Source organism: Lissotriton vulgaris, chromosome 3_2 (genome assembly GCF_964263255.1).
Source record: "Lissotriton vulgaris chromosome 3_2, aLisVul1.2, whole genome shotgun sequence".
NCBI classification, from domain to species: Eukaryota; Metazoa; Chordata; class Amphibia; order Caudata; family Salamandridae; genus Lissotriton; species Lissotriton vulgaris.
In genome coordinates, this window is record NC_141690.1 from 26196197 (window position 1) to 26219617 (window position 23421).

General features: G+C 43.2%; 1 protein-coding gene across 1 annotated transcript in view; it reads left to right on the forward strand.

Moving 5' to 3' along the window:
• ARAP2 (ArfGAP with RhoGAP domain, ankyrin repeat and PH domain 2) overlaps positions 1–8322 on the forward strand; it is a 1270949-nt gene extending 1262627 nt beyond the window's left edge. The window contains exons 29-30 of the mRNA XM_086964430.1: positions 5435–5517; positions 8283–8322. Of these exons, the coding sequence (XP_086820556.1) occupies positions 5435–5517; positions 8283–8322 (123 nt within the window). The remainder of the gene's footprint in view (positions 1–5434; positions 5518–8282) is intronic.
• The last annotated feature ends 15099 nt before the right edge of the window (positions 8323–23421 follow it).

The window sequence follows — 23421 nt, forward strand, 5'->3', positions numbered from 1 at the left end:
ACTTTTTCAATTGCTGCACCTACCTGGAGTTGAAATATATATCTGTACCTTTACACTATTTAGCATTCTTTAGTGTTTATGCTTTATTGTTATATGTATAATGAAAACTGTTTTTCACTTACTTTTCGATTTGGCTGTTTGATTTGCAGAAATGAGTTCTTGCACTTGCAGTTGGTTTAATTTGGTGTTTTTCAAGTTCTTGTGGGGTATAGTGCTTTAAAAAGAAATGTATGGAAAAAATGTGTCAGTTATAATTTGTGAGGAGAGTGACTTTTTAAATCGTTACAGTTTAAATGTTTTTTACATTCGAGACATATAGAAATAAGGCATACTTTAGCACTTTCTCTGCACTTTCCCTACTGCAGCACTTACTCAGAGTCGGAATCGCAATTTACTCCTGTGGATTATACAGTATTTTCTATATTGCTGCACTTATATGGATTGGAGATAGTAAATTACACCTTTAGACTATCCTGCACTTTCCCTACAGCAGCACTTACCTGGAGTAAGATTATTTTTTAATATGTTTCAAAAGTATCCAGCACTTTCCCTACTGTTGCACTAACCTGGAGTGGGAATAGTAATTTACACCTCTAGACTATCCTGCACTTTCTCTACTGCACCACTTACTAGGAGTTGGAATAGTATTTTAAATGTTTCTTAACTATCCAGCACTTTCCCTATTGTTGCACTTATATGGAGTTGGAATAGTAATGTACATCTCTAGACTATCCTGCACTTTTTCTACTTCTGTATTTTTCATGTTTTGGGATAGTAATTTACTTCTCTAGACTATGCTGCACTTTCTCTACTGCAACACTTACCAGGAGTTGGAATAGTAATTTACACTTGTACACTATCCTACACTTTTTTCATCGCTGCACTTATCTAGAGTTGGTATATGTATCTGTACTTTTACACTATCTAGCATTCTTTAGTGTTTATGCTTTATTCATATATGTATTTCGAAAACTGTTTTTCACTTACTTTTCGGTTTGGATGTTTGATTTGCAGAAATGGGTTCTTGCACTTGCAGTTGGTTTTATTTTTTTCTTAGATTGGTGTTTTTATCTGAAATATAAAAAAAAAATTATTATTTTATTCCGTGTTAACAGATTTATTTTTGGAATTTAAATTGCAGTGTTTAGTTTGACAATAAAATATGTTTATTACCTTTTAAAACGATGTCGAAAATGTTTTTGGGGCCAGCTATGAATCGAGATATAATTTAGAAGTAATATCTCTGTCAGAAAAAATATGTAAAGTTTATTCGTAATGCGACCTTTTACATATAATAAATACTAAATGTATTTATTGAATAATGATGATGTACCTTATTTTAACTTTCAAAAACGGGTCGGTTTCCAAAATAAATGATATATTTTGGTCTCTCGTTTTTAACCGTTCTGAAGTGAATTCTAAGAGAAATATAATAAATAAAGAATATATTATTGCTATTCTATTCTATTAAAATGACGTTTTCCTCAGAAAATAATATAATTTAATTTTATGTGTTAATTTACATTGGACGTATTTTTAAGATATGTAATTATTTTTCGTTTATCTTTATTTATTCCCAGTAATATTTTCCCTATATTTAATTACATTTGAAATAAGAAATATAGTTCATATTATTTTAGTATATATTTATATAAAATGACTAATATTTATTCAGTTAACGTTTTCAGTAAACGTTACTTACTTGTAAATCGTTGGTAATCGTTCTATTATGTAGATCAGTAACTTTAACTGGGATGACAGGGTGAAAAGGTCACACAATGAGATTTCACGTCTGCTCTCTCGGGTAGTTGAGGATCAACTAATTTCAAAATGGTGTCTCCCTACTATTTATAAGTTTGGTGTAGTATCACAAAATTATTTGTAAAAATATGCGCTGGAAATCGTTTTTAATTTTACATTTATTTCTCTGAGAACATATAATTTAAAAATCAATTATAAGTAGTTTATATACCGTTATGTTTGCCGTTTTGGCATCCATTTTGGCTATTGTGTTCTCGTAATAATTCATTGAAATAATAGTAGGACTAAATATTGTGATACCTTTTCAAAATGGCGTCCATGAATCCTATATATCTGTTTGTTTAATCCGAAAAGTTGCATATCGTGTATACTAATAAAAAAGTGTACATTTTAGTTTATAAGAAAGGAATTAAGTAAAATGTTATCATTGTTACAAATCGAAGTATTAATGTAAGTACTCGAGTATTAATTTTAATACTCGAGTAATAATTTAATAAATAATTAATACACTTACCCACCCAAAACCCCTATTTTCCCTGCATCCCGTGCCAGGTTTTATTTTACAAAGGAAATAATAAATATATATTTATATATTATTTTTAAAAATACTCGAGTAATAATTTAATAAATAATTAATTTAAATACTCGAGTAATAATTTAATAAATAATTAATTGGTAATCGTAATAATATGGTAGTTATTCATGCCGTTTTTTAATACACTTACCCACCCAAAACCCCTATTTTCCCTGCATCCCGTGCCAGGTTTTATTTTACAAAGGAAATAATAAATATATATTTATATATTATTTTTAAAAATACTCGAGTAATTATTTAATAAATAATTAATTGCTAATCGGGATAATATGGTAGTTTTTCATGCCGTTTTTTAATACACTTACCCACCCAAAACCCCTATTTTCCCTGCATCCCGTGCCAGGTTTTATTTTACAAAGAATTTTTTATATATATATGCGTTGTAATGGTATACGTTGTTATATGTTGCGTTGTAATGGTATTTTTCCTATTGAAGTACTATTTTGCGTTGTAATAGTACTCGTTGTAAAAACATGCGTTGTAATAGTATTCGCGTTGTAAAATCCGCGTTGTAACGGTATGCGTTGTAACAGTACGCGTTGTAACATCATATATCCAAGCGGAATGGCCAACATGTTTCATTGCTACTTTTACTTCCTGGGAATTTCGCCAAGGTTTGAGGACCACATTCCACCCTGAAGTGCACCGTTCCTGTACATTAAAAGAAATAAAACGGAAGAACAGACAGCATGGAAGGGATATGTAATTAGAAATCACGTATTGTCCCAACCCTGTATTTTGAGGGCATAATTACCATATGGCTACTAGGTGGTTGCCTACTAGTGAGCCACAGGAGAGAAGCAGGAAAGAGCTATTGTAAAAAATCTTGGTCACCTGCAAGAGTAATGTTGTATATACATTCATATTCCTATAGATTCAGAAACTGCGGAAAGACACCATGCATTATGTCTGGCTGTCGCTAATGAAGGATGCTCACAACTCCCCTCCAAAACCTGCACAAGTGAGTACACCATCACCACAAATGTCCACATACTGGAGCACTTCCAAACTGACTATTGAAGCCCTCAACGTGACTCTTTGCAGTGCGCAGGTACCCATGCTTAGCCCCACTTTGTGTTTTGAAACCCGTGTTACTTATGACCCAGCCATTTGCGAACGGCTGGGTCCAAACTCAATGGCTTTATGTGTACTTCAAAGTGTTTCTCTAAGGTATAAGGTACACCCGACTGAAGAGCCCCAATCAGGGCAAAACCAGTCTTGGGTTGGAATATTGTCAAGACTGATGTGTATATGGCTCAGTCCAAACTGAGGTGGAATGGTGTGCGAAATAACGGGGTGTGGCCTGAGGAATTACCAGTGGTTGAGATTGGTTCAAGAATTACACTTGTCACTTTTTTGTACACTGCAGCGCTGTACCCTGGGAGTTTCGGAAATCTTTCACTCTGATGGTTCACAATTGACAGGTCGCAACTAAGTACATTTAATGGGCCGATTTGACTCAACAGACTAGGTTGACTGTTCTCTGAGCCCCTTTACAGATTGCTTGTAACGGAAAAGAAGACTCAATCTTGGAGCATTTTAAACATAGCCATGCAACTCGCTCTCTAGGCTTATTGTTACTGGCTCACCAGTTTCTCCAGCAGTTCAAGAAATTTCCAGGCTACTCTCAAGGTTTCACCTATCACCAGAAACAACCCCCCGACCTTTGATAAGACTCCAACAGCCTGTTGCTGAATCGTAGGGACAAGGTGGTAGCAGAAGTTATGGCTACAAGCAAGGGAAATTTTCCTCCTTTTCATCATCACCTGCCGGGGCTCCCGCCGAGGTCATCTGATTTCACGTCTGGTGGTCATATGCAGATGATAAGGGGCGAGATTCCTCTCAGGTAGCACCCACTATTTGAAAGAGAAGACAGGATATTCAGTGGTGGCTGTACGATGCCACTTGACATGCAGCGGTTTGTTTTCCATTCCCCATTCAGAGGTGTTGGTGGTGTAGTAGTGGATGCACCATCTGTGGAGAAGGGTAGTCACCTCTATGAGATGAAGATCAGAGGCCTCTGGTTTCCAGTGGAGCAGAGGCACCATATCAAACTCCTTAAGCTATATGGTATCTGCAGGCTCTTGCTGCATTTAGTTCTCCATCAAGGGCAAGCATGTACAGTTTTTGACGGTCAATATGACTGCCATGTGGGAATACAACATGCAGGGAAGAGAGAAGTTGTGCATTTTGAGACTCTAGAGATGACTGGGCATTCAAGTTATTAACCTAGCGGAATGTCACATAGTAGCCTTCCTAAGCATCAGGATGGCAGATGCCACCCGGCAAACCACAAGTGGAGTCTGCATTAGGAAGTGGTTCAAGGTCTGTTTGGCTAGTGGTGGATTCCTAGAGTATCTTTTCATCACCTACAAGAGCGTTCAGTGTTGCTCCCTGAAGTTTCTCTTTCAAATCTCACTGGGAGATATGTTCCACCTTTTATAGGACTCTAGTCTCCTTTATGCATTTCCTTCCCTGCCAATGCATCCCTGAGTTCTAAAGAAGGTAAGGAGAGACTGGCTTGGCTGCTCTTGAAAGCTTCAAACTATGCTCAGAGAGCTTGGTACTCTGATCTGTGGTGCCTTAAGCCTGCCCTTTGCTCTGCCTGCCTCATCCTGAGGACCTGCTGTGGCAGCAGCAGAATGTTCTTCGTCCAAACCTCATAGCCTGTGCCTCCATGTGCTCTACACTGTAAGGAATAATCTTGTTAACGTTTTCCCAAACTGTTTTGTTCGAACACAGTGAGTAATCTTTTTTTGGGTTGCTAAGCATAATGCAACATAAAACCTGACTAAAACATCTGCTAAGTGGGGCTGGATCTTGGCATACACAATTCCAATGAAGTAATTAGGAGACCATTTACAAATGGGGTCAGGTATGTCAAGGCGGATAACTCAGATTGTCTACGTGAGTTCGACTTCTCCCTACTTGCATAAAAAAAATACATTTCTGTTGTGACAAAGATAGTGTCTTAGTTTATTGCTGTAAACGTTTTGCTGAATTATATACAATATTATGCTGTCTTGTGAGAAGATCATGGTGAATATATTTGGTAACATTCTTTAACTTCATTTTCAGAATAGCAAGCCAGAGAAATTCCTGTCTGTTAGTGCATCAACATTCTATCTCGGTGTCAAGAAAAAAAACAAGTCAACTATAAGGTACAACTGCACTTTAAATATTTTGTTAAAGTTAGAAATATTTCTCTGTATTTGGTGGAGTAGCTTTAGTAGGGAGGTTTGCGAGGGAGAGAGGAGGGCACCATGGCTCCTCAGTCATCAAAGACAACAGCAGTTTTGTGAGATTGAGGACTGGATCTCTAGGGTGTGTTTACATGTACCTGCTAAGGGGGAGTGTCTAGACCCAGCAATGGGTGTCTGGCATCTGGATTCCTTTTTCTAAAAGACTGCTATTTGTGTCTGATTGTGAGCTCTGTGGGTTGGCTGATGGTCCTTTAATGTGCAACGAGGGTTGTTTTAGGATTTACTGGGGTGTTGGAACGTGCCCTATAGTCCACTAGGACCAGCTAGTCTAGCAAAAGTCTACGAGGAATGACTTAAACAGGATGATAGCCTATTTGGGAATGTAGGAGGCATCTGGGGGCAGACTAAGGGATCTGGGGACAGACTAATGGTTTCTCGATATCAGTACTGTGTAAGGATCAGCTTTTAGTGAGGATCTCTGAGAGCATGCTCATTATTACTCTGACATTAGGGTGTAAATGCATATTTTTTAATATCTTAATGTCCTTTCACATTTTTTATTCGTTTTTACAGGCGGCACTATACATTTTTTAATAAAAGATATTTAATAAAAGATATTATATTCATCACTCGCCATTACAATGACTAGACTAAAAAAGCTGCCATGGCCTAAGAAATATCTTGCGCTTATTGAAACAAAACTGTAGCGAGAAATAGATGATGGGCAGAAATGTCACAGATGTGGCATATTACTTTAAAGAATTAAGCCACAATAGCCTAAGATATGCAATGACAAAACAAAAATATTGTTTGCAGACAACATTGTTATTGCTCTTGTTGACAAAGTTGTGCATCACCAACAAATTAAAGGTTTTGGCAATTATTGCATCTTGAAACTGTTGATCATCAATGTTTCCAAAATCAAAGGTTTTATTAGGAAGCTAGTAGTTCCGTTGAGTGATAATTTTCCATCAATAAACTATTGTTAGAATATGTGACCAACTTTGACCACGTGGGCATTCATTTTGACAACAGATTACCTGCACTAATCATAGCTCTAAGGCTGCTTGTTGATAAAGACAAAACTCCACATCTGCATTGCAAAGAAAGAATTGGATATTTGGCATTAGGTATGGTACTATAAGGTAATAGATTGAATTTGATGGTGGAAACAATCTAGAGTATAGATCTGTGGAACCATATAAATGCTATGAATGAATGAAAATCAAAAATAGCTTGAGTTTGGTAGGGTTTTTGGTACACCTGTGTTGACTTTGAGCCTTGATCTTGGTTTCCTCAAATTGTCCTCTATTTTATTAGGCTTGTCTGCATTCTGTGTGGGGCATACATTTATCTCAGAGCTAATGTCTGAGTTTCTGTTTATGTAGAAACTAAAAATGGCGGCAGGTGCATTTTAAGAAAATCTTTGGTACTAGGACTTGTGCAATCTGGAATAATCCTGCACCTATTAATGCTCATACGATTGGGATCTTCTTTGAGATACTTTGGCATATTAAATGTGTAAAAGTCATCTAGGCTTTAGGCATACCTCATTGATGATTAGATATCTTCTCATAAAAAACAGTTATCTATAAATATAATTTAGATTTGGTACTTTACCAATGCGAGATTATGTGCCCAAATGGAATAAAGCAGAGTCTAGCAAAGCCGCCTGTGACTTTATCTCTGTAGGAGAGAAACTATTTTGTATTTTATGCTTTCCTTTCTTTAGGAAGTGATTGTTCCCATTATTCAAGAATTGCCTCATAAACAAGTATACTGATGCTCTACCCTTGCAGTAGTCTGATTCGAAATGGATATATTATGCAGTTGTGTACTATTCTTGCTGATTCAGATGGTTACTAGCAGGTTTACATAGTTAAAATTAGTTTTATACAAATGCCCCTTGTTTACATGTTGCACAGTGTATTTTATTTCATGTTGTTTGTAGGACTAGATTGTATAGTTGATATTATGATGGTTATTCTAACAAACATTGCATAATAATAATAATAATAATTCCTTTATTTAGGTATATAAAAACATATCTTTAAAACATTGCATAATCTTTGAATATCGTACAAGGTTTTTTCAGTTCCCATTGTTTAAGAATATTTCAGAATGTGAATAATTTTACAGTAGTATAGAGGTAGTCTGTTATAACTTTTATACACTAGATTTTTGTAGCTATATTACTATGGCGTGAACGCATATATTGGTATGACTATCATCCAACAACGATCAAGATAGATTTATGAATGTGAATAATAAAAATGATCATTTGAAGTTTTGAATTAATACATGTGGTTGCACTAAGGAGGCCAGATTCAGCATTTATTGTCATTGTGTGTGAGAAACCAGTCAATTAATGTACTTTCAGTCTTTCATATCACATCACTTCTTGTAGTGAAGAGTTGGGTGCCTAAAAGTGAGAATCACATTCATTTTAATCAAATCTTACCTATATTTCATGATCTTTTTTGATCTTTATAGAATGTTAAAGTGAGTCTGCCTGAGTGCAACAACAATTCCTCCTTCAGTTATTGTTTGTGGGATGCACGGGCCCTATGAATTTCTCTTTTTAGAATGCACACTTGCTTCTGAATAAAGGTATCTAACTATAACTGTTGTGGTTCCTCAAAGTAGAGCAATTGGACTGTGAGTGAACAATTGTTTTTTTCCAATTGTAATAATATTTTGACATATTCCTTTATTTAAATCAGCTGGGGGTTGACAGCTCTTTCTGAAAAGAACCAGTGGTAAGTGTGAAACAACAATGTGTTATTTTTCTATATATTTATTAGAATTTATATTGTATGTTGCAACCATTTGTTATTGGCATCTCTTCAGTTTTGAGTAGATTTTAGAAACATTAATAACAGAAGTTGGTATTTGTAACAACTATGGTAGTGCAACCAGGTGCTTGTTTAGTTCACCTAAATGGTGGTACCAGGAGAATAATATCAAACAGAAAGTATTATTTTCAGCTGGAATAATATTGTATTTTAGATGCTTGGATCAGATACTTGCTACATACATTTCTGAAGCAAAACAACTCTTGTGTGACTTCTCCCAGTTACCTTCGGCCCCCTGCTCTCCATGGCGTTTATGTATGTTACAGATGCTTCTTTAGGTTGTGTGCGCGGACTCCTCCTAGTAGTGTGTCCGGGCACTTCCTCGCCTTCCTGCTCCTGTTCTGGAGGCTGGGATGATTCTGTGTTTCTCCCTTTGGCTGGCATCGCCTGCCCGGTCCTCCTGGGGCTCTGGGCTGTTCTTCCTTCTTCTGGTGGTTTATTACTGCTGGTGCCGCTTTGTCGGGTCTGTTGCCCTCCGTCTATGGTGGGCTAGCTTTCTTTTCCCTTCTTTCCTTGTGCCCTATAGGCTTTCTTCTTCCTCTTCTTTGTCCTGGCATTGGATGGAAGCTCTGTTGCCTTGTAGGGGCGTTGGGTGCTTCGGCCTCCCTCCCCTTGCCTTTGGTTCCTCTGTTGCAAGTGAACGGGCTTCTTCAAATCCTTTCTTCTTCCTACATCCCTCTTGGGGTCAGTGGTGTTCTGCTTGTGGGGGTCCCCCACTTGCCTGGGAGGACAGGGCTCTTCGCCATGTCCATTGCACTAGCTCCCTGTGGGCCTTTCTGTTATGTCCAGGCTGGTGGGGTCCTTCTGTAGGCCCTCGTTCCCCGTGGGTATGGCTAGGGTATCTATTCTACGGGAAGGAATCTGCAGCTAGTAGTCTCTATCAGATGTACGAGTTACTTACCTCCGGTAACGATGTATCTGGTAGAGATTATTCTATCCGCAGATTCCTTCTCAGCCCGCCCTTCCTCCCCGTTCTGCGAGGACCTTTTGGCTTGCCCTTCTGCACTCGCCTCCCGGTGGATTCCTTGATGCGTGCGTGCATTCTTTTGCTCTTTCATGAGCTGTTGTCTTGCTTTTTGTTCCTTCCTCTGCATTGGCACTGTTGAGGTTGAATCTATAGGTACTCCTGGGTTCGTCTGCTCTGGTTGTTCCAGGATTGAGGATGGCCTTCCTTTGTCCTTCCTTTCCCTCCCTCTTGTTTCTGAAGGTCCTGGCTCCTCTGCTACCCTCTGGGCTTGGGTCATTTGGCCGTGCCCTGCCCTGGCTCCCTTGGGGGGATGGTCCCACTCTGCGCTGGGGTTGCCTTGGAGGTCTGTCATTCCCTGTTTGTCTTGGAACTGGTTTCCCTTCTTGGGTCTTGGTGGGGGTTGCAGTTCCACTACATGTTGTCATGACATTTTGCATCTGTTCCTTGTCTTAAGGGGGGTACTGTTTTCATGACTGCAGGGTAGCTTCTCAGGGCTGTGCTCTCTTCTTTCTCCTTTCCCTGCTTTTGGGTGCTGCCATATTGGCACTACTCCTTTTGGTGTTCTTCATCACCATTTCTTTTCAATTTTTCTTTTTCGCACACTGTTTCCATCCTTCCACGGTTCTCTGCTGGCTCTGCATTGTGGCGGGGAAAAGTTCTCAGAAGAAAACTGACGTAGGCGCGCCGGGGAGGGGCTTATGTGACCTCGCTGACGTCACCTATGCGGATGCCGCTTGGGCGCAGTCACGTAATGCCATCCCCCGGCGCGCAGTGATGTTGTGGTAAAAAGTTTTCTGGATCCAGTCTCACGCCTGGGGATAATTCTACGGGAAGGAATCTGCAGCTAGAAACGTCTCTACCAGATACATCGTTACCGGAGGTAAGTAACTTGTACTTCAACATCGCAGCTTATCGCAGGAAAATAACCCAATGTCAACGTGGAATTCACAACAAGGCGGTAACATGCAATAGACACCACCTAATGAGGCAAATGTCCGTGTGAAAATCAAAGCCACGCTGCTAAAATGCGATACGCGAATGCTAAAAAACATGCAATGAGGTTAAAGGTGGTAGAAAAAGTAGTGAAAATCAGCCACAGGCCTGCAAATCCCACGCGTCAGGCGGGACAATGCACCATAAAAAACACAGAAAATATTCACCAGAAAAAAGCCAGAGCACGTAGCAACATGAATGAACCCTGACCCTGCTCAAAGGCCAACTTGAACCCCACAACTCCCACAGACTACCAGCAAGGAACATCGGTTTGACGTGACTACCTAAACCAGGCACCAACCCACTGACAACAGGAAGGCAGCAATGGCAACAGAAGGTGGTAGTCCAGCACCCCCGGAGGAGTTGGAGGACCACAGTCACCAGTGTGGAGACAGACACCGCTCGAGAGAACCTGACACAACATCAACAGGGAGTGCAACGAACAGGGACTAGGAGGACGGGGGCAGATGAGCACAATGGCATACATGCACAACGAAGCGTAGCACACTGCACACCCAGGATCATATCCCAGATCCCCTAGGCACACTGTTGCACACACACATAGCACGAACATTACACCCATATTGACGACAACATGGAACAATGTGCATAGCTAACACTGCAGAACAGAGGACACAACTGGCTCCGCACTTGTACAAAAACATGCCCACTACATCTGACAGTGCCGGAAACAGTGAAATGGAAATGTACGCGTATGACCTCACATCCATCTTGTAATCCAAATGTACACTGTCCCGAAGAAGAATCCAGCACCCCCAAACAGTCACAATGTACATTGCCAAAGCGTCTTCATGCAAACCAGCACAATGCGCCAACACATATGTCAACACAAAGTCCACAGAACCTCCCCTTCACATTGCAGAAGGGCACACAACACCTTCAGCAGAGCACAGAACACAACACATCAGTGATGCCGGAAAGGACCACCACACCATTGACACCAACACCCTACAACATCCCATGGATATCCCACGTATCTCCCCACCAGGACCCGGCCAGCCAAGCTACTCAGGGCGGAACACTGAGCCTGCAACAGACCACACAGCAGGAAGCACCCACAAGCACAGCTGGCTCACGACAGTACACCCCCCACACATGACACCCTAATGCCATGTGTCAACAAGCCAAAAGGAGGTGGCCCAACAGGTGTGGGTGGGGCCTGACCCATGGCACACCCACACTCCACTAAGGAGACCCACACGGCCATAGAGACGCATGCCGATGCACATTCACAGCACAGTACCACACCAGGGGCTCTCAATTAGCAGTCACACACCCATGTTGACTTTGTGTACAACTGCCCTGGCCACTCCCCTTACGAATTGAGTGGGTGACGACAAAGCTACATATCCAAGCTCCAACCCACTGCCTGATGTGACATGTCTGCATCAGATGTACATAGCACAATGTAATGTCGTAGGGCCATGGGCCCACAGGCATACCACAAGACCACAGGGACACACGCAGAAATCATGATGAACTGGCTACGGGCACATGCGCCCGTCCCCTTTATTGGCAGGGCCACATGTACAGTGACGCCTGTGCTGGATGTGTGTGATGAGTGTAAGCCATTCCGCACAGAATGTCTGGTGCTGGCAACCAATTGAACATTGGACACCAGTGCAACGGGAACTGAAAACACATGCAATACATGGAGTGAGCCAGTGAAAGTCCGGTGGACAGCCAACATGCAAACAGAAGTGGCTGTGAGTTGCAATGCATTGGGCTTTGGTCACTAGAGATGAGCGCGCTCGTGTGAAGAAAAAGTCTCTGATTATGTCCCTTCGATATATTCTTGATGCAGATGCAGTGGGGTGTCTTAGACCTGCATCATCTTCCCCATCAACGTCTCAGGGCCCCCACACTGTTTGAAGTGACATACCTGCGCACCTGCTCCACAGCACAAAACACAATCAGCAATGGACAATAGCCTGGGGTGCACTGAGTCACTGGCACCTGGAGTGCTGAGCAGGGTATCAGGCCAATTATGTCATCCACAACAGGCTTGAGCAACTCCGTAAGGCTATCAGGACCACCGCATTAACTGTGGAAGATGACTTTTGGAGGTGGTCCTTGTGTTGGTGGCGTGTGCCTCCTGCGGTGATGTGTTGTCTGGGCCGGTCTGGAGTGAACTCGCTTTGATGTGTGAGCCCTGGTTAAATGCATTTGGGCTCGGAGGCTGCGTACAGTGCATGGCCACAGAGTAATGGCATAGATGACCCCAAGGCCTATGCCTCAGGGGCTAGCCAATGTCTCTGGAGAAGGGGCCCCGGACAGGACAGAGTTAGTGGCCCCGGATGCACTGCGGCCAGCACAGGCACCAAGCCATGGGACGGTGACTTGCGGTGCAGTCAGATGGGCCATGTGACCAGAGCGGGTCACCATAAATGTGTGAGGTGTATGTTTCGGAGAGTTTTGGGGGAGAGTGGAAGGTGTCCCCCAGGGCAAGAAGCCGAAAGTTTTGATTTTATCTGGAAGCAGCTAATGGAGGAGTGGAATGCAACAGCCTCGTTGCCACCACCAATTCGGTATCCGTTACATATGGATGAAAACTGCCCCCTTGTCCATCGGCTCAGACGCTACCACAGTTCAACCAGAGAGTGTCCATGAATGTCGGGGAACAGACTTAGTGGCACCGGGGCTGAGTGGGGATGCAGTATGCAATGATGCTGGTACACTGATATGAACTCCGCCATTACTGAATCATGACTCTGTGCCCTACTGGACCGCAGTGTAGGCCAGAGGCAGCGGTCGGCAGTGGCCCACAGACACGTGTCGTTGGATTGCGATGCGCTTTGCAAGTGACACCAGGGCAGTTGTTGGTTATGTACGAACACCTCCGTAACGATGATCCTTTTCTCTCCGCCAAGATGCGACGTGTCATCCTCTTACGCCTCTCCTTGCGTGCAATGATATGTAATCTGCCTTTGCATACTCGATGTTCATTTCTGAATCTGTGACCTACTCAAGCGCAGCCTAGGAAGAGAGCAGTAGTGGCCGGAGGCAGCGGTCAGCATGGGCCATTAACCGAGTGTCGCCGGCATAGGTTGGTGGCCCCACCAGCTTGCGTAGTTCAGGTTCAGTGGCACCACATGTTCGGTCACCTCCGTGACTGTGACCCGTCTTTTGCCCAGACTGAGCCGCATCTTCCTCTTACTCCTCTCTGTGCGACCACTGGTGTGGACTCTGCCATTCTCGAATCGCGACTAGGTGCTGGATGTGGGACCTATTGATCCACAGGGTTGTCCTGGTCCCTCATCCACGTGTCGCCAGCTGGCATTAAAAAGGGTTTGTGGCAGCACGTATCGCCGGCTGGCGTTGTACAGGGTTTGTGGCAAAACGTGTTGCCGGCTGGCAGTGAACAGGGTTAGTGTCACCATGTGTCGCAAGATGCGCATATGTAACTATGCCTCACGGATTGAAGGGGGTCTGGTGCTGTGGCTCCTGGCTCGGATTTGGGGTGAATGCCATTTAGGAGCCAGGAAAAGGTTTCTCATATGGGACCCACTGGGCCACAGATGACGCAGGTAGAATATCTCAATGAGGAAGGAGTAATGTGGGCCAGCGTCGGGGGGACAGCGGTAGTCTGAAAGGCTGGCCGGGTCGTGGGCCTCGGGCTTGGACCTTACACAGGCACGTGGTGAGCCCTCCTTGAAACACGCCGGTGTCATATGCTGATCAGAGTAGCCTGGCTGCGTAGGGTTGGGCCTTACGGGTTTGTGGTCCAGCGTGTTGGGGTATGGCAGGCGCACAGGATCTCAGGCAACTCCGCTAACGAGGTCGGAGTCGGCCTCAAGCAAGGTGGGAGGCGCCGCCGTGGCAGAGACGTTGGGTTTTCCGGAAAAGGACCACACTGGGGTGATATTGTTGCGTCCACTGTCCCCTACACTACATACACCAGAGGTGTATGTCGCCGTGGATATGGGTGTGTTCTGCATACTGCGGTCTGTCCAGCACTTCACCAACACTTTTGGCATTGCGTACTTTCCCAATCATGGTTCTACTGCATCCTTCAAACATGCCTGGTTGCCTCCTCTCCCCACATTCGTCTATTGTGTGGCTGAGGTGCCATGCTGTTGATTGGTCATGTTCACGGCTTGCCAGGTCACCATTGTAAGTTGTTCTATCATGTCTGGTGGGTGTGCATGTTGATTGTGAACTTGTGAGTTGTGCATTGCCAGAGTTGTGGATTGCATGGTTGTGTAATTGAGGCGAGAGGGGTGTTAATTGGGAACATGCCAAGGGGCTGTGCATTTCCCTTGGTGCCATCCTGGGAAAGGCTGGTTGCAGATGAACTGTCAGAGGGTCAAGGGATCATGCACACTGGCTGTGTCTTTGGTGGCAACATTGGTGTAGGTCCCGCGGTGATCTGAGGTGTGATGTGTGCTTTCTGTTGCGCTGATTGTGTGCTGTGTCACCAGGGGGCAAAGGTGGGACATGTGTGCAGTGGGTTGCCTCCAACACGTGCGTGCATCCTTCTATGGCGTATGGTCCTAGCTTGCTCTCCAGCGATTCCTGCGCATTTTGTTGGCCGTAGGGGGCCTGGGGTGCCAGGGTGATGGTGATGTCCAGGACAGGTGTGGGGGACTTGGATGTGGCTGGCTGTGATACTCCGCTGACTCTGGCGGGTGTTGATTGGGGTGTGCCAGGGTGCAGGACTGCCAGCAGCGTGGTGTGGGGTGGGATGTATGTTGTCCGCTGTGTTGGTGCCGTTGGCCTGTTAGGCGATGATGGTCAGGATGCGTAGGATGGTTGTCCCATTCAGCCTGTAGTGGACAGTGATATTGTCAGATGTTGGGCCCGTGAGTCAGGTGTGTTTCCTGGGGGCCGCTGTCTTTGTCTGCGCTGCCTCTGTGGTGGTCCGGGGTAGGGGGGAGGGGTGTGCCGGGTGGGTGTTGTGGCCGTCCTGGGTTTCCGGGCTGCATGATGAGTGGCTCCATGGCATCTGTTGCCCTTTCGATGACGCCCTGGGCTGGGCTCCATTTTTGGTGCATGCTGCCGTCCGACTTAACACCAGTTTGAGCAGGTGTCAATTTCCTGCAGCAAATGCGCCTTATTGCGTGTTTTGTGTTCTTATCGCTGATCTGTCTGGTCGTTGTGAATGTTGATGTGTGGTGTTCTTGCAGCTTTGTGCATGGAAACGCCTACTCTGCATCTCATTAGCGATAGTTTCGAAGGTCCTTTGTGGCAATGTTTTTTGCAACTGCTATCGCTGGAAAACTGGTGCACCTGCTTGCGAATGATGGGGTAAATTTATCACAACTTTGGCTGCAATAAAGTGCCACTACTTCGGCGATAGCTCCTTGTGAATATGCCCCTGTGTGTTCCGCCAGCGACAGGTAGTGAGCTCGTAAATTTTGACAGCTCAAATAAACGTCCTCACTGAATAGAGCACATTTTAATTAGTTTATGAAGAGCAGAAACATTTTGTATGAATGAAATCATGAATGCTGTGCACAATGCATCTTTGAACGAACCTTGCTTTCAGTGCAATCAGGTCAAGTCCCAATATTAGTTTTGGAGCTACTTATGCTAACTTAAAAATTAAATGTATTAAATGCTGAAGGATATAATAATTCTCAGTGCACAGACATGAAAACAAGAAAGCACATTAAAAATGTGGAGTGCATGATACTGCAAAATAGGCTGATACCTTGTTATGTCAACTTTTAAATATTTAATTATGACAAGTACAACACACTTGCATTACTTGCGATCCATCTATATTAATATAACACATAATTGCATTCATTCCAAATTCCTGCCTTCATCTGTGGAATACCTTTTTCTGATGCTCTGATCACAACTAGATTAAATCATGAATCAGATTAGTTGTGATTGGTAAATATTATTCAATACTGCTTTTTTTAAGGTTTGCACTGATGCAAAAATGTGGTGAATGTTTTTTCCCGTTTTTACGGTCTGCATATAAGTGAGCGGAGCAAACCTTCCAGTCCAAATTATATAAACCATGGAAGCAAAAATGGAGTAAAAATGCAGGTGTATTTTTCAAACTGCCTCGAAGGGATTGGGTTGTATAGTTTCCTTGTTGTCATCTACCAATTCCTGCAACTAATTGTTTGTTCTTTTTAATTTGCTGTCATGCATGCCACAATTTGTTGTTTCCACTAAATAAGGGCACAGACTCCTACTCCTTAGTTTGTCTTCCTCCTCAGATGCCTTTATCTTTTGAAGGTAAAACTGCATCTGAGAGCTGGCACAATTGTAGCGTTTACAACTTACAAATTTAACTCCTTACCTTGCCAGAATTTCCAGCTTTTCTTTCCAAGTTGAAAGCCTCTCTTTAGATTTCTTTGATTCTCTATATCTGAGGTTAGTTTTATTATTTTGTATGGCTTCTTATCTTTTATGCTCTGTTTTTTGTTCGCAGGGTTATGTTAATTGGTCTAACCCCTTCAAAGTTGTACACACCCATGGAAAGCTTGGGGCGACAGCTATACTGTAAATCCTGTTACACCTGAAGTAGTATTTATTTATTTTGTAGAAACTGTATTGTTCCGCTAAACAATGCATTACAGAAAAAAAACGTAAAAAATGTATAACTTTTAACTCACATTTACAGAGTCTGAAGATAACATTACATTAATTATATCAATCATGTGTTTTAGCACTGCCAGAAGCATTAGTCTCAGAAAGTGCCCCGTAAAAAAGGCTCTAAAGCAGAGCATCTGAAAATCATAGGTACAGTATAGTATATTGCTTTGGACAGTGCATAGGTAAACTCCACATCCCTCAAGCCAGTTTTCGTGTAATTCCAAACAATAACTGCCTACTAATTCTGCAGCATGCCTGATTCAATATAAAGCTTCTGTGCTTGAGAATGTGTTATAACCCCAACTGTACCCCAAGCGGAATGGTATGCATGGAAACAGAATACATGCTCCTATGCAGAAGTGGCATCAGAAGTATTATCTAGGTTCTCATGGTATCCCTAACACCCTCTCAAAGGAGAATCTTTTTTGGAACATACTTCTGGCCATTCCTCGGCACAGTGGAGTCAGGTGAGTTCCTTACTGGACAACTGTGTTGGAAGCAATACCTTGTTGTTGCTTGATGCACTTGGTAAAAGAGTGTGGACAGAAAATAGTTTCATATTGAGGTATAAAGCTAAATAATAAAGTAGTTGTATTTTATCAGAAAGATCTTGGATCTTCAGTGTCTTTGCAAGCATGGCTTAATGCTCACGAATGGGTCTACATAAGTGTAATAACTATCACATTTTATGTTCAGTTTCCTTCATTGAACAAGTGGTTACAGAGATCAGTCAGACAGAGGCGATGAAGGAAGTAAAATCCCATTCATAAATTAAATAGGCTTCAAACTTCCATCCCAATTGTCAATTTGACTACACATCTTTTCTGTCAGGTTGTTTGGTATATCTTTCTATGTGGTTAGTAGAAATCCTAACCAATCTTGGATCCCTAGTTCTTCATGATAATATACCTGAATGAGCACTTCGACATAAAGCTCTTGATTTCACTGAAGCCATGTACTTTGTTAAAAATTCTGTGGTTGTACATCACTATATTCATGAGACATTCTCTGTCATATGCAGTAGATACAAGTATCGGAACCTCAAATAGAACGCCTCTAATTATGATATTCTTGTTGATGGGTGAAAGATATGCTGCCCATACAGATCTAAATCACTGTTGTTTGAGGGTGCTCTGATTGGCTGGCTTCCAGAACATGAGGAAACATTCACATTTAAAATTGCTCTTCAGCTCAAATATTTCCTTTTTTAGCATGAAAACAGTGGCTCTGTATTCATCTATAAATGTGATGGCTAAAATGTCATTTTTGGTTGAGCTCATATAAGGCAGAATTTTTTCAGGTGTTTAGTTCGTTAGAGAAGAGGGTTAATAAGGGGCCAAAGATTGAGAAATGTCTGAAGAGCAGATTTGGTTATTTACCTATGCCTCCTTCCTCCTGTAAAGTAGCACCAGTTACTGATTTAGATGCAATACAGTTTTACGTTTTGGCTTAAACCCATATTGGCTTGAATTTTAGAAGAGGGATTTGTATCGAGAGTTGGAAAAGTAGTTCAGTGGGGTTGATTTCCCCACAATTCCAAAGGCCATGAAATCCCATACTACTTTGTATTCCTTGAAGGGGATGTAAACTATTTCTTGTATTTGCGAAACAATGATATATGTTGAGGCAAATAATGTATTGCCTCTAGCATTTTTTATTATGACGTCCCAGTCAAAAGCAATTTACTTTAAATAGCATTACAGTCTCTCTGAAGTCTCATAACCCTGTGGTTCCCTTTTTTTTGCTGATTTTGCATTCTCTTTTCATCCTCTGGTCAGGTCCCTCTTTAGGTCTCGCCTACGCAGAACGCATGCGCTGCATAGGAGAGAGACCTAATGCCATCGGCCCAGCTTTCCCTGCAAATACGTGCATGTGTTGCATTGCTTGAAATGGCAACGTGTGAACATCTGCCGATTCCCTTGTGGGAGCGCGCAGCGCCATATGCTGGCATCATATGGTTGCACGCTCCCACAAGGGAATCGTGCAGGCCCCCTCCCCTGCTGCCGCGCGGAAATTCTTCTGGTGTCCATGGTGTCCATGGTCAGTGTATAGGCCTCCTTATAGTCCTTCTTCGGTGTCACTTAATTTATTTCTCTAGTCTCCTCTCGCTGTCATCATGTTCTGTTTCATGCGTGCGCATTGGTGCCGGCAGCAATGGTGGGCTCTGCATGAGTGCTGGAGGCTTTCAGCGGCCGGATTCAACAGGAGTGGCTCGGGGTACATTACCACGTGTATTGCAGGGTGCCCGGGACAAGTGCGAAGGTATATTGGTTGCAGAGTTGGTATAAACTTGAAAGTGTGGGGGCAGTTGTGAATTTGGGCAAATCGTCAACCCATTAAGATCGAAATTAGAAATGGGTTCTAGTTTTCCAATCATCTATATTGCTTTATTTCAGTGGAGGCGATAGAGCTATTTCGTTCAGGGAGAGGTGTTCTTTTGATCAGCTTACAGCACTTGCTAAATTGAATGTGTTCAGCGTGCTTTGTTCCTGTTTTAACTTTTTTTATTGTTGTTTATTTTCGCACAACTGATGGTATTGGCAAAATAAAACATGTGTAGTGCGTTCAGTTGGTAGGGAGTTTAGTTAAAAAATATTTTCTTATTTAACTTTTGATTCTATTTTGCGCACATGGAGGATTACACAAATGTATTGTGGTTTATAGTACCGGTCCGTGCATTATACTGATGCCACCGATATGTCTTCTCTTCTCTCCCCAAACACCTCCTGCTTCACGGTTTCTTCCTCGCACCGGCACACTAGGGGTCTGGAGAATTAGCCCGCTTGTTTTGTTTGTCGCCGTGCACTAACCTCAAAGCATTTTTTTTTTTCATTCTGTCTCGTCCTGACTGGACGGGAGGGACCAGTGTGAACATTATTGTACAGCCCAAAAAGAAGCAAAGAAGGGCTCCTAGCTTGAACAGACACAATATTGTAGGGAACCATTACCTGTTTCTTTCAGATACAATGTGTTGGCTAAAACGCTTCTTTTACCTCGAGCACTACTAGCTTTGATTCCCTCAATACTTCAGGACAGATTATTTTCCCTTACTTCAATCACGTACAGTACCAACGTGCTGCACAGCGCTTCTTTCAGTGATCTCACATTTTACTCTAATTACTTTCATAGAGGCGCACTAGTTTAAACCCTCAGGCCGGGCCCGGCCCTCGGGATGTGAGCAGGCAACAATGTATTGTAGGTGACGGGTGGTACTCTGCACTTCTCACCCGGACGTTTGTCTCTCTCAATACCGTGTACATCTTTTTCTGCCCTCCTTGTCTTCCTTCGTGTTTGTCTTTCCCACCACTGTGTATGTTTATTCTGTTCTCTTCTCTCCCTTCTCTCTTCCACAACTGTGTCTTTTTTAGCTGCCCTCCTTTTCTCCCTTCATGTTAGTTTGTCTCTCCCCCCACTATCTATGTATGTTTGTTCTGTCATCCTTTGCTCCTATGCTAAATGCTGCTGCTCCCCCCAGACTGCCTGTACTAGTCTTTGTTAAACTTTTCCTCTCTAACACAATCCTGCCGACCCCAGAGCTCATCCTTTGAAATGGTCTAATATACCTCTCAATTCCAAATTTCGTTAAAGTTGTCCACAAATTGTAGAGTCGGAAGATCACATTTTGTTTTTCTCCCCCCTTTATAAAACAGCACGTAAGAAATAGTTGATTGCCATATATAAACTCGTGAGAGTGAGGCACTATTGGGTAGCTGCAAAGTTACCGAAAAGACCACCACATAATTCAACTCAACATCACATTTACACAACACACCACATACATCCAATCCACACCACAAAATTCAACAGCACTTCACATAATTAAGCTCCACAGCATACCACTACACAACAAAAAGTACCATTCCAAATAATTACACTCCATGACTCACAATCCTACTCCACATAATTGCAGTACACTCAAACCACATATTTACTATCCATATAATTCCACTGCACACCATGGCACATAAGTCCACTACACACATTCACTCTACACCACATAATTCCATGCCACATAATTCCACAACTAACAAGTCCAATCCAACCCACATAACTCCACTCCACAATATATACATCCACTCCACTCCATAACTTATGGGTAAAAGACATTGTCCTGTACAAGTTCAATAGCCCTAACTCTCGTAAATGCGAAACCTATCGGCATTGCCAATGCTTGTTTTATTTGGGACCTATATCTTATCTCAAGTGCTGTTCCAGCTGATATTTGTGAGCCTCTGAATTAGGTATGTTGGAAAGTAAAGTTATTTGCTTAGTGCAATCAATTTGGCAGGGAACTGGGGATTGGCTGTTCTATTATGTGTTGACTGTTGCTTGCAGTACACTCTTGAGGGTGTAGTTCTGAGACCGTCCCCTTATTCATCCATTGCTATGACCTGGACCAGAATTTCTGCAGGATAGCCAGCTACAATTGTTGGACATTAAAAAGACAGCCCTGATTTATCTAGGTGTATATATGCAGACTTCCATTCATTTTTATTCAATACCTCTACTGTTACTTGTCACATGGGTATGCCTTCCTTTGCTGAATTACATTTGTAGGGGCATCAGATTATTATGGCCGCTTACGAATAAAAGTAGAATTAAACTTCATTCCCTGAACTGACCTATGCAAAACCAAAGGGGATGATGGACGGAGTGTTGAACAATGCAAGCACTCACCCTCAGTCAACTGATCTGGGTTTAATCCATCATCATTCTTTAGCTCACTCCGCCACCCCAGTTCAGACATGACAATATACAAATCAGTCTGACCCTGTGCCTCATGGGAACAGTCCAGCCTGAACTGCCAAGCCATGGCTTCCCTGGACCGGAAACAAGCATCCTGGGACCGGTTTCTGGCTAATCAGCCATCATCAGCCAGGCTAGCTTGAATCTAGTGGCAAAGTGAGCAAGGGACCCACGTCTGGACATGCCAACTTAGGGCAAACAAAGAAAAACCAAAGGGGATGATGAACGGAGTGTTAAAAAATGCAAGCACTCCCCCCCCAGTCAACTGATCTCGGTTTAATCCATCTTCATTCTTTATCTCACTCCGCCACCCCAGTTCAGACATGCCATTTGCAAATCAGTCTGACCCTGTGCCTCGCGGGAACAGTTAAGCCAGAACTGCCAAGCCATGTCTTCCCCGGACCGGCAACAAGCATCCTGGGACCGGTTTCTGGCTAATAAGCCATCATCAGCCAGGCTAGCTTGAATGCAGTGGCAAAGTGAGCAAGGGACCCGTCTGGGCATACCCTGCCAATTTAGGGCGAACAAAGCAAAACCAAAGGGGATGATGGACAGAGTGTTTCACAATGCAAGCACTCTCCCCCAGTCAACTGATCTGGGTTTAATCCATCATCATTTTTTAGCTCAATCCCCCACCCCAGTTCATACATTGCCATGTGCAAATCAGTCTTGTCTTCCCTGGGCAGGAAACAAGCATCCTGGGACCGGTTTCTGGCTAATCAGCCATCATCAGCCAGGCTAGCCTGAATCCAGTGGCAAAGTGAGCAAGGGACCCAAGTCTGGACATACCCAGCCAACTTAGGGCGAATAAAGCAAAACCAAAGGGGATGATGGACGGAGTGTTGAACAATGCAAGCACTCACCCCCAGTCAACTGATCTGGGTTTAATCCATCATCATTCTTAAGCTCACTCCGCCACCCCAGTTCAGATATGGCCATATGCAAATCAGTTTGACCCTGTGCCTCATGGGACCAGTCCAGCCTGAACTGCCAAGCCATGTCTTCCCTGGACCAGAAACAAGCATCCTGAGATTGGTTTCTGACTAATCAGCCGTCATCAGCCAGGCTAGCTTGAATCCAGTGGCAAAGTGAGCAAGGGACCCACGTCTTGGCATGCCAACTTAGGGCGAACAAAGTAAAACCAAAGGGAATGATAGACAGAGTGTTGAACAATGCAAGCCCTTACTCCCAGTCAACTGATCTGGGTTTAATCCATCATCATTCTTTAGCTCACTCCCCCACCCCAGTTCAGACATGGCCATATGCAAATCAGTCTTGACCCTGTTCCTTGTGGAAACAGTCCTGCCCGAACTGCCAAGCCAGGTCCTCCCTGGACCGGAAACAAGCATCCTGGGATCGGTTTCAGGGCATCACCCTTTATCAGCCAGACTAGCTTGAATCCAGTGGTCTGGTGAGCATGGGACCCACGTCTAGGCGTACCCGATATGCAAAAGAAACAACTGATGGACGGAATGCTGGACTATACAAGCATTCACCACTAGTCACAAAGATCTTGGGTAAATTCATCATTCCTTTGCTCACCACTCCACCCCAGTTTGGATCCAGCCATATGTGGGAATGTCGCCCTAAGTGGGAAGGGTAGCTCCACTTTTTTAATGAATGGGACGAGACAATGGGACCCAGAGTAATGAAGATTACCGGTAAGTAATAGAGCATCATCATTCATTCTCAAATCAGCTTTACCCTGATTACTTTGGTAGTTTT